Here is a 12,510-nt window from a genome sequence, read left to right as displayed (position 1 = left end):
TTTTCAATGAGGATGATAAAAATTGAATAACATGTTGATAAATATTTGTTTATTAATTTTCTAATTAAATAAAGGTGATTTCGTTTCAAAATGTTTAGTATTAATGAAACACATTTCATGCAAATTCTTCGGAAATGTTATGATGTTAAAAGTCAGCTTAGAAAAATTGCACATTTTTATAAATATATAAAATTAATAACCATATAAAGACTATAACATAATATAATATTGAGAATGCTACGTATAAATCCAAAACGATCCAAAAGAAAATATTTTAATTATCTGATCGTATGAATTTTCTTATGAAAATATTTTAATTTTCTGATCATATGGAAAAGTAAAGTTTCCATCATATTAAGGAAAGTTCTAATAGTTTTCTATCCTCTTAAGAACACATTTTTAAATGTGTAACTTGATCGAATATGATAAATTTTCTGAGAAAAATGCATTATATTTGTGACTTTTTTTCTCAATTCTCACTCTTTTTTCTACAGTACTCTTATAACATTTTAAAATATATATTTGAATGCCTTTACATAATCTCTATTTTTATGTTATAAACCAAAATTTTAAAAAATTAACATCATAAGATGATTAATTAATTTGAGCAAAAATTAATTGGACAAATATTTTTTATCATGCAAGAAATAAAAAATTTTGATTTTAATATAAAACAACAAATAAGCATTCAATGAAAATATACATGATTAATCTAAATATTTAGAATACAAACATAGGAAATTCCGAGAAACTGAGTGATATCAAACATCTCATTTGAAAAGAAATCAAGGCCATAAGAAGCGAGAATATTACCGAAAGACAGAATAATTATATCGTTTTTGTCTTTCTCTATTTTTGATTTTTGGGGCACACCCTTTAAAGTATGTTAAAAAAACTGTAAATAGTCTTATCCGCACAATGAACCTTATTGGAAATCAACAACAACAAGGACATCAACTTTCGTCCAGACAAAAGCAAAATTTCATACAAATTTTCCTATTTTATTCTTGAAAACATCCGCTTGCGCCAAATCGAAACTAAAACTAATAATTTACATATACAGGTTTTCATATATTTTTTTTTCTTAAGCCATTTTAGAGCTATAAATACTTCCGAAGTTTCAATTTCTAGTCAGTGTATTCGAACACAGTAAACCAAACTATCAACATGATCGCTAAGGTGAGTTTTATTGCATTACCTAATGAAAAAGTTCTAAAAATTCTTTAAATTATTCTTTAAACTTCAGATATAACCATATTGCACTCACTTTGATTTCTGATTAAAGAAAATTAACATAGTCTTTATCCTTTTTTTTATATAATTTCAATATTTAATGAATTAGAAATATGAATTGATTCTCATGATATTAATTATCTATACAGTAAAATAGTTTTAAATGCGCTTGTTAAAATGATTTATTAAGATAATTTCAGGTTGGCTTCCTTAAAGGATAAAAGTAAAATATCTTAATTCTTTACTTCTGTAATATTAATTGAACGTTGGAGAATTATTTTTCATTTTATTTTTAATTTTATTGTTTTTGTAGTTTAGTATTTATCATGAGAATTTACTTTAATTTCAGATTTTTTGCTTAATGTTTATAATCAGAGTGTGATTTCGCTACAAAAATTAAAATACTTATGTTTATAGATCAAAATAATAGAGCTACTTGAGTAATTTTTTTTACTCAAGTAAAATTTTTATTTTATTATGAAGATGAATTATAAAAAATATATACTATCAATATATACTTAACAATGTAGAAATTTAAGCGTATCTATTTTTTCCAACTGAACTCTATCCTTTCTATTGATAAACATATGAGAGAGGTTTTTTTTCAGTACTTCAGTTTTAGAAATAATACACATAAAATATATATTTTCTTTTTCTCCATTTTTTTCCATGGCAAAAATTGCTAAGAAATATATTTTTTTAACTAAAAATAAATATCGTATATTTTTGTATGGGAAAGTTTTCATTATAAGATAAGAAAGCGAAACAAATGTTTTAAATTTTTATAAATTCTTAGACAAGAATCTGAAGAAAGGTTAAAAAAACGAGAAACACATTATTTTTAATTTCTTTTGCTAATTTAGCTTTTAAGTTTTCTATCAGAAATTATTTTGATTCGTTAATAAAGTTTAACCGTTGTTAAAAATTATTGAATCTGATTTGAATCAAACTTTAATCGCGATTCAAAATTATAAAATCTGTCCAAAAATTGGCCTGGTTTTGTTTCAACATTTCACTTATCAAATAATGTCTTATTAATGAGAGATTCAAAATATGAACTTTTTTCATCCATTTGGTTCTGAAATTTTTTTATTAATTCTTGTACTATTTTCTAAAACCTTATTTGAACAATAGTGGGGGATTCTTTTGGCTCTGCAGATAAAAAATAAAATTAATTTCCTCGTTTAAGGACTCTTTGAATCAAAGTAAATTAAAAATTTAAAAAAATGATGAAATCTTTTTTTTTAATAATACAAATTCTAAGCATAAAAAGAATCCCAGGTACATTCATATTTCTAAAACTTTTTACCGACGCCTTTGAATTACATACACTCACAAAATTGCGATTGCTTCAAGTTTCTCATTGACTTCATACTCTAAATTCATACAAAAAAATGTCGGAATAAAATAAAAATACGAGGTCTTTAAAGTGATGAGAATAATTACTAACTTACTGTTTCAACAGGTTGTCATCTTGTGCGCTGCCCTCGCAGCTGCCCATGCCTCCCTCCTGGCCGCTCCCCTCGTCAGCACCGGAGTCAGCGCAGAATCCAGACAGCAAGATGTACGTTCTGAAAAGTTTCATATCCTTAATTTTCGTAGATTTGTTATTTGTTATTTCTATGAAATTTTAAAGAAATTTTTATCTATTGTATCAAATGATATTTTATATTAAGAGTAATGAGATAAGTTCGATCATGCAGAGTGTCGCTTCCAATGCATAATTCATCATATATTGTCATAATGACAATATATGTATATAAAAGCATTCTAACAGATGCTTTCGTAAGTTTAAAACTGAGCAAAATTATATATTTATTCAAATATACTAGAATATGATCATTTCATATAATAATATGATTATTAGTTTAAATAATACTCTTATGATTATATAAATATATTAGCTTTAGCCCTATAATTTGATAAAAAAAATAACGATAAAATAACTGAGAATTTAATATTCGCTTTTGAAAATAACGTAAATTCTCATATATAAAATTCAAAATTTAACAAAATAAAAGAATAGTGTGAATGTAAATTTAATTCAAATAAAAAAAAAACTGATTTTTTAAAATTTTAATTTGTACTTGTAAATTATTTTAAACGGAATTTCAAATCAAACATTGACTCTTTCAACTTGTATATTTCGTATTTAAAACTCAATGTTGATGCCACTGAAATAAAAAATATGTATGCAAGTAATTTTAGATAAAAAAGAAATAACATTTATTTAAAAATAAAAACATTCCTACTTTCAGAATAAATAATTGTTTTTTATCGATAAATGGTTCCTTTTTTCAAATAAGTATCATAAGATGAATGAATATTTTGTATATAATTGAATGCCTTAATTAAAAACTTTTCCTTTCATTTAATAATGAAACATATTTTTATCATGATAATCCAGAGAAAATAAACCAAAGTTGCTAAAGAAATAAATGATTCTTTCATTGAAGCATCAGTTCTTATGTAAATTGTCTTGTAAGAAAACAGCTAGGATTTGCACAACTTTCATGGAAGATTTTATAAAAGGAATTTAAAAAGTCTTATCCTCTTTTGAATCCAAAATGCCAGAAAAAAACACATTGATCAACGGAATTAAAATAACAGAATAAATCGTAAGCATATCTGCTCCCAAAAGTAGATAAAAAAACTATCAATTTTTTTTTATGCATAATGTGAAAAATCAAAGAAAACCAAACAGATTGTGTTCCTTCAATTACATGGTAATCCTTCTTAAACATATTTGTATGCATTAGAGCTCACACTGTTTTAAAAGTAATTTTTTCCACTTATTTGAAAATATGTTTTTAAATGGCAGAAATTTAATCTGTTTTTTGGTATCTGTATAGGCTTTCGGTAACTACGCTTATGCCTATGACATCAGGGATGGAGCAACTGGATCCATCAACTCCAAGGCTGAAGTAGGAAAAGCCGCCGCCATCGCTGTCGCCGCCCCAGCTATTGCTGCTCCTTTTGCCTATGGTGCTCCACTTGGACTTGGACATGGAGCTCTTGGACTCGGATATGGTGCTGGTCTCGGATATGGAGTTGGTCTCGGACACGGAGCTCTCGGTCTCGGATATGGAGCTCTTGGACTCGGACACGGTGCTCTTGGACTCGGCAAAGTTCTGTATTAAGAAACAAATTTTTTAATTTGAATGGACTGCCCCTCGAAAGATCACATTATTTATTTTGATTAAGTGTAATGTTTATGGTGTGAAATAAACTAGTTTTTTATTCGCAAATTGTTTTGTTTATTAAAGGATTTTCAAATACATGACATCCTTGTTCAAAACACTTAAATTACAATTATGTTTCGGAATGGTTACGAACAGTTTTTAAATTTTACATGACAAACAAGATTTTTTTTATATATATTAGATAATTTATAGAATATATTTTCTATAAGTTATATATATCAGATATTTTTAGCATAACTTATAATCTGTAATTCTGCCTTTATTCTTGCTTAGAATTTTTGGATTTTAACGATTTTGTTTACTGACATTTTAAAAATTTAATTTATTATTTTATAGTCACCTTTGGTGACAAATGATTTTCTATCATAAAATTAATATTAATAAGTGTTTTGTCTTAAAATGTTAACATTTACATAATATTTAGTAAGCTGAAAGCATTAATTTCTATAAAATATCAAAAAATTAGTTAGAAAATAATAAATAGGGCACAGGAATTTTTTATGTTCGGAAGACTATTGTAATTCTTAAAAGAGGATGAAAACGGATACTTTATATTCAACGAAATTATTGATTTAAACTTCTAAATTCATTTGTTTAAAAACTATTAGATTAAATGACTTTCCAAAAAGTATAAAGCTTTGTGAAGATAATTTTTTATATCAATCATGTTGGATTATAATTTAATAATTAAAAAATTGGCAAAAACAAAGAATAAGTTCCTTAATCTCAGTATCTGGTCATAATAAAGTGGTGAAAAGAAGTTTCTTTTTATTTCAGCAAAGGAAAGCAGTATTATAAACACTGTTTATATAACAGGTTTTACAAATTTACTATAATCAGAGATATAACATGACAGTAGAAAATTGGCATTATTAAAAAAAATACTTCGTTTTTTATTTAGTTCACTCAGTCTTTTCTCAAAAAATAATTTTTATATGATTTACCACTCATCTTTAGAGAAGGACTGATTCGCTGGAAATTCTGATTGTCTGTAATTCCCATTACATTTTTCATATATAACTTGGTGTTCATTATTCCCTTAACAAAGTATTTTTTTAACATCAGAAATGTGATGGACAATGAAGTCATGCTATTTTGAAAGCCTTACACCTGTTCAGTTCATTGTGTGAATGAATCTTAATATAATGAAATCCTGTGACATAAAACCATTAAAGTCATAATCATCAGGTGAATCTAATTTTTTATCCTATGTTGTATTTCAAGGTACTGCAATTTTTCGTTCTTATTCTTAATTTAAATTTAATAGATGGAAAGCATAATATTCTGGACAGATGATAAATTATGAAGATATTAAAAATATTTATTGAATCCCTTTCCAATTACCTTTCCTAATCATCTCAATTCGTCAAGAAACAATAAATTACATTGAACACAATTAATTTGTTAAAAAATATATGACCTTGAAATTCATTTAATTTTTGAATTGTGTTGTATAAATGCACCATATTTTACATAAAATAGTATGCATCATACATTAAGAATTTTATATATAATTTTTATCTTTTATGTCAGTTTTGATACCGATATCGAAAAGCAATATGGGAGTTTTAACTAATCCTTACAACATATCATTGTTTATTTTATTTCTATACTTCTTACTTACGCTTCACAATAGAGCCGCGGTGACCTGGTGATAAGGTCTCGGCATGTGAGCTGGTAGGGTTTCTAGTTCGAGACCCGATTCCACCGAAGAACCGTCGTGTAAGGGGGTCTGTTGCACGTTAAATCCGTCATGCCAAACGTCCTCCCGCTGGTGTGGTGTGGAGAGGGGGTGCCAGCTCAGGTGTCGTCCTTGTCATCCGACCGCGGTTCAAAATTACGAGGTCCGTCCCAAAATAGCCCTAGTGTTGCTTTACAACGGGACGTTAATGTAACTAAACTGAACTAAATTACTCTTCAAAATATGTATCGCTTTTAGTTTGTTAATTTTTTCCTCTAATATAAGAACTAGAATTTTAGAAAAGGAAATATAAAGAGGCGAAAAGAATGTTTCCAATATTAAGCGCAAAAATTACATGATGCTCAGTTTATGCGGTGTAGTTCATTTTACATTATGCTTGCGTGAAGTTACTTTCTGCACCATTAAAGAGCTTTTATAGTTTTCATAAATCAATTTACAATGTTTAATTCAAAGAAATTACAATATGACGTTTTAAAATTTAACAAATAAGAGCATGTTAAAACATGCTGAATCTTAGTAAAAGCTTCAACATTCTTAAACAGCAGTTCTAATTTTGCATTTTATCCTTTAATCTCCACGACCGAGCATCATCCAGGAATGATCGCTTCTATACCTGATGTAAAATCATTCAAGGACGGTATAACTCGTTATGAAAATTGGGCTTATTATTCGGTCAAATATGTTTTGAATCTTTGATAAAACATTAAGATAACTCTCTCTCAAAACAGAAGGTGCCAACTGCTTAGATGATAAAGAAAGCAAAACATGTAAGGGACTAAGATTTTAGGTTTTTTTTAGGTAACATTAATAATGTTCACAATTCTATTCCGAAAATTCATTAACATATACTAGCCAACCTATATATATTTCTATATATAGGTTGGCGTGCTTTATTGACTTGAGATCATGATATTTTCAACGTGGCCTTTGGATTGATTCAGCATAAGAATTTCAAAATATTTTTTGAAAAGTCTTTTGCTGAAGAAGAAAGATGTGTTGTTTCTCCATTTCAGGACGTTTGGGATAAGACTACTGATCTCTGATTATCTAACTTTGACTTTCCTCATTAGGAACCAGCTATCCCAAATTGGGCAAATCACGGCCCAATTTGGGATAGCTGGTTCCCAAGAGGAAAATTTAGCTACTTCTGTAGCTGAGTTAAAATGAATCTATTGCTTTTATCTGCGTTATTATTGGATGCACTTCAATTCAAACAACTTTAATAACAACTGAAAGAGTTTTATTAGATGTTCTTTTATTGAAACTGTCAGACATTTTGGTATGTCACCAAACCTAAATATAAAATAAATAGCAAATGTCAATGAGCTGAGATCTGTAATTTTTATTATTTTATACTTATAATTTATTCGTCTTTTCTTTGACTAAATTGAAGATGATTGTTAAATATTTTTTTTTCGATATAATTGGTATTCATTTCTTTTGTTAGCGGTTCACTGTTGTTTCAATCCGACTTTATTGATTAGTGTTTGTTTAAGTGTGCGTGACATCATGGCTGGAAAAGAAGAGTATTGTTTATAATAAAAATTTACAGTTCTCAAAATATTGCGTATTTATTGTTTAATATTGCTATATATTTATTTCTAAATGCATACATTTTTATATATATTCCTCTACCGATATTAATGAGAATTTGTAGCTCAAAATTTTTAATTGATGTGAGAGAGTCAGGTCTGAGATTTTGTTGACATGATAACAGATCATCTAGCCAGGAAAAGAAAGCAATTGATAAGAAGGATGATAAGAGAAGACAAGGATTTGTTTTTTGTAGAGATCAGCTATGAAACTTAATTTCATTGCATATGTAGCAACTTGTAGGCAAAGAGAGCATTTATATTGGTGCAGCTACTGTACCGCTCGTTATGTTATGGTAATATCATCATGGTCACCACGCAGAAGAATTCTAAATTCAAATCCAGGCCCAGGAAACGTTTTGCCATGAAGGTTTTCTGTAGAATATAGATGAAAAGTATCAAAAGGCCATTTTGCAGAATTTTGTAGAAAATATTCTTTGCTATGCATATAAGTTAAGATATACATGAATACTATAAAATCATCAACTCATATATAGTTTTAATTGACAGAGCATTGATTGGACTTTAGACTTTATCAATGAGTACCCAATTCCAAAAAGAGAATTTAGTAAAGATAAAAAAGAAATAGAAATAATATATTTTTTAAAATCTTTTCTAGTATCTTGATTTTTTTAAAAATCTTTTCTAATCATCTTTTTTTATTTAACCCTTTAAAGGTCCATTTTTTTCTAGTCATATTATGTTAAAATATTTTTAGGCTTGAAATTAGAATAAGAAAAGGGATTCATTTAACTTATTAGATAAATTTAATTTGATTAATTTATTAATTGGGTTAATTAATAATTAAGCAACGAATCAAGACACATCATTTTGTCTGAGATAAAGAACTGAAGCCTCTAAGTTTCTGACTTACTAAAAAAATTTGTCAGAACTTATGTCAACCTACATAATTTCATACAAAGATTGATAAATTTGGTGGGAAGCATACTTCCCACGACCCTAGAAAGGGTTAAATGCACAAAGAGTTTATTTTAATATACTTTCATTAAAATAAATATGCAGTCATTTTAATGCCCCAAAAATTGTTGTTTTAAATTTATTCATAATCTATTCAAACAATAGACATATATTAAGCAGTACACATAGATTGAATATTGACGAAATCACTCTTAAGGAACAAGAACGTGAAAAAAAATTACAGATCCAATTTTGCACCAAAATAATGAAGGAAAAAAAAATCTATCTTTCATTTCGTCTCGTTTGAAAATTTAACGTTTTCTAGTTCATGAAAAACAGAGCCTAATACTGTATTAAATTTAAAGACAACTGACAACTGCAAATTTTAAAACCGCAGCAAAATTTAGATGCTTTGAATTGATGAAGTCCAAAAGTAGTTGTCAAGATACGTTGAAGATAGTAAAGATAAGTTATGTGTTTCGAAAGGTAATTTCATCACTTGGCAGTTTAGATTAGGTACGATCTACTTTTACCAAAACGATCGTCAACTACTTCCTTTTCAAAATATGCTATTTTCCTGAGCCTCTAAATGACTATCGATCTTTCTCGGACGCAAAGTGATAAGCCTTGGATGCTAAATTGGTTAAAGCCAAATATCTTATATTAAAAAACATACATAATCAAGAATTAAAAATTTCCTCACAAAATCGGTTAAATGATTTATGTAAAATTTATTTGTATGTAATTTAATGTAAAATTTATTTTTGATTTCAAAGAATTAAATTTTTCTTCATAATAGGATCGTACTTATTTAATCTATTAAGAAAAAAAGTTTAATTTAACTTAAACAGATAAAATATATGATTTGCAATAATACAGATATTTATTAATTACATTTAAAAAAATTGCAACAAAATATCTTCTTTAATAAAGTAGCAGTAGTTAATTCTTAAAATAATCGAAATTTAGTATATGCTTTTAAGAAATGCTTATAAAATATCTCTTCTTCCTGAATAGAATTTATCTCAGAACATTTCAACAATCATATTAAAAAGATGCATATATAAAAACAAACTAAGAATAAAAAAATTAAATTGTCATAATTAAGATTTAAATACAATGTTGATCAAAATTTACTTATTATTTTCTTTATTAAATGAAGATTTCCACTGTTCAACATATTTAATTATACCTTTAAAAATACTTCTAAAATTTTTTTAGAATCATTTTGTTGCAAAAGAAAATATATTTTGGCAAGCTAGAAGACAAGGGTAGATTCCTTATCATTTAACTTATTGTTTTCGAATGCCTTTCAAACTTTGACGGAAATAATGAAATATTATACTCTGAAATAACCATATATACTGATTTTATTGCCAACGCATAGATGCAATTTATGGCAAAATAAATAATATTAAGGGAGCAAATATATTAAAATAATATACGAATATAGGCTTGTTCAAAAGTTTATATTATGAAAAAGCCTTGAAATTTTTTTTCCAAAGGTTTTTAGCAGCTGGTAGGAATTAAAAGTTTATCTCTGTATTTTAAACATGTTTAAAGAAATTAACTATCGTTTGCTATCAAGCCTCTTTTAATTAAATGCAGAGAATGTCATTTTATGTCGGAAAATGCCAATTTATCATTTAATTTTTCAATAATATTGGTGGGGAAAATCTTCTGCTTTTTTTTAATTTAATGCTGGAATTAAGATCTTATCTGTGACGCTTTTGAATATTTCAAATATAATTAATTGGAGTAAATGGGATTAAGTTATTCTAAAGATAACTTATTAACTTTTTCTAAAGATAACTTATTAAATTATTCTAAAGATAACTTCGTGTATTAAATGCATAGAATTGGCGAGCACAGTCTTCATTAATTATATCATGGCTTAACAGCATGTCATTGGCAAACACAGTAAATAGACTAACAAAGTATCTTTGGCGATTTTTTTTGACAATTAACCGTATTACAAAAAATAATACAAATATTCATACATGGGTAAAGTCTATAACGGTTGTCTTTTTTAAAATATAATATACTCTTATTAACGCTACTGACATCAAATCAAAGGACAGCAAAATTAACAAAAGCTTCTTAATAACGAATAATTTATTTGAAAAATGCATTTAATGTGCAAACTTATGTTTATTGCACAAAATAAGCACAATTTTATAAAAAAAAGTTATTTTTTATACAATGAGTATTGAAAAATACAGTTCAAAAATTGTGCAACAGCCTGTTTCATTCTTTGGCTTGTAATTAACACCCGTTTAGTAAATTGGTTGTTCGATATATTAATCAGTTTCATGATAAGTATTTTCTTGAGATAAAAAAATATGAATTAAATCTTTCCTACGGTATTTAAAAACATTTTAAGAAGAAGTCTTCTAAAGAAGAAGTTTAGAAGTAAACAAACAGCTGACAAATTTCAAATAAATCCCTAATGGTTAATGAGATGAGATTCTTTAACTAGCGAGTGAGTGATTCAGTTTTCATTTTTCGTTTTTGTATATATTGTCACGAAGAAAATGCAATTTTAGAAAATAATTTGTTTTATTTTCAAAGGAGAAATGACCATACTATTAAATCCGGTAGATACCGGCGAATCGTGCCAAGTTGTTATTTCTTTAAAAGATAAGTCGCAAAATGTGTTAATATTTTCCCTTAATTTCTTATTATATTAGTTAATCTAGCAAATTTTGTTAGATTTCACTAGAATTTTTTCCCGCTGGCTGGACGCTGGAAGCCGCTTCAAAAGCTGGCATAAATTTCTTTTTTACTAAAGAAACAAAACAAGCTCTCTCACACACTTGCTCCGAAAAAAATATTATAGCAAAATATATTATATAAAGTAATAAAGATTATAATAAAAAATATAGAGTTTCTGGGAATATTTTGTGCTGATTATTTTTATATCATATTGCCATTAAATCTTTCTCCTCCTTTATTTTTATTTAATTAGTTTTATTCAAGCTATAGTTTATGTGCTTTTAAACAATTTTAAAATATGGAAAGGACATAAATGTGGACGTTTTATTTCCCCTTTTCCAAACCGGGCAACATAAATTGTTGATGTTAGAAACAGTCAAAATTAAGGTTGAGGGGTTAATATTAGAAGTATATTAGTCCTAACTTCTAAACAATTGCAGTCACTGAGAAACTTTAAGTACAAAAGTTGTTTGTCTTAATGAACTTTAATTCTGCTCACTTCCTTAATACTGGCATTTTTTTTTTATCTTTAGTATTAAAGAAGTTTTAAGAAAATGGAAATTTCAATCCTCAACATTTCTACCCTCTTTGAGCCCATATAAACTTAGCAGATGTGATTACATTCAACTTATTCCAAACCGGTTAAAATCCACTAATTTTCGTGTTAATAAATTCATGTTATGGGAACCATTATAGTAGATAACCTTCCTGTAAAGAATCTGCCTAAAACCAGTTAAAAAAATGCATACTTTTTTACTTATGCATTCATATTAATAGTATCTTCAGATTAAAATCTTAGCTCAAAAATGCACAAATGAAAGCTAAATTTATTTTTTGTTTAAATCAAATGAAAAAAAATCGAATATTTTTGGGAGACTTAATAATTTTCATAATATAAATAGCGCACACTTTTCTGAGGAGAAAATATTCTTTTAAATGCTTGCGAATAAAATTTATAATTGAGATAGTTGAAAACTAAATTAATTCAAAGCTAAAAAATTTGAATTATTTGAAAAAAAGATTAGTTTTTGTTTATATCAAATGAAACAAATTCGAATATTTTGGGAAATTTTTAATATTTTTATTGTATGAGTGACACGCAATTTTCTGAAGAGAAAGTATTTGTTTAAATACTTACAAATAAAGT

The 12,510-nt window shown here is 26.9% G+C and overlaps 1 protein-coding gene across 1 annotated transcript; it reads left to right on the top strand.

Annotated features, from left to right (window-relative positions):
- The first annotated feature begins 1,153 nt into the window (after window positions 1-1,153).
- On the top strand, window positions 1,154-4,429 carry LOC129971056 (cuticle protein 63-like). Its single transcript, XM_056084524.1, has 3 exons — window positions 1,154-1,179; window positions 2,699-2,797; window positions 4,086-4,429. Exons 1-3 carry the CDS (start codon window positions 1,168-1,170, stop codon window positions 4,371-4,373), a joined length of 399 nt encoding a protein of 132 aa, XP_055940499.1. The 5' UTR covers window positions 1,154-1,167; the 3' UTR covers window positions 4,374-4,429.
- The last annotated feature ends 8,081 nt before the right edge of the window (window positions 4,430-12,510 follow it).

Source organism: Argiope bruennichi, chromosome 6 (genome assembly GCF_947563725.1).
Source record: "Argiope bruennichi chromosome 6, qqArgBrue1.1, whole genome shotgun sequence".
In the NCBI taxonomy this organism is placed as follows: domain Eukaryota; kingdom Metazoa; phylum Arthropoda; class Arachnida; order Araneae; family Araneidae; genus Argiope; species Argiope bruennichi.
Note: the sequence above shows the minus strand (reverse complement) of the source record. Positions and strands in the feature narration are given on the sequence as shown.

Excerpts from the sequence above, each read along its gene's own strand:
- LOC129971056 (XM_056084524.1), top strand. Across the intron at positions 2,798-4,085 it reads CAGAATCCAGACAGCAAGAT|GCTTTCGGTAACTACGCTTA; the intron begins GTACGTTCTGAA and ends GTATCTGTATAG.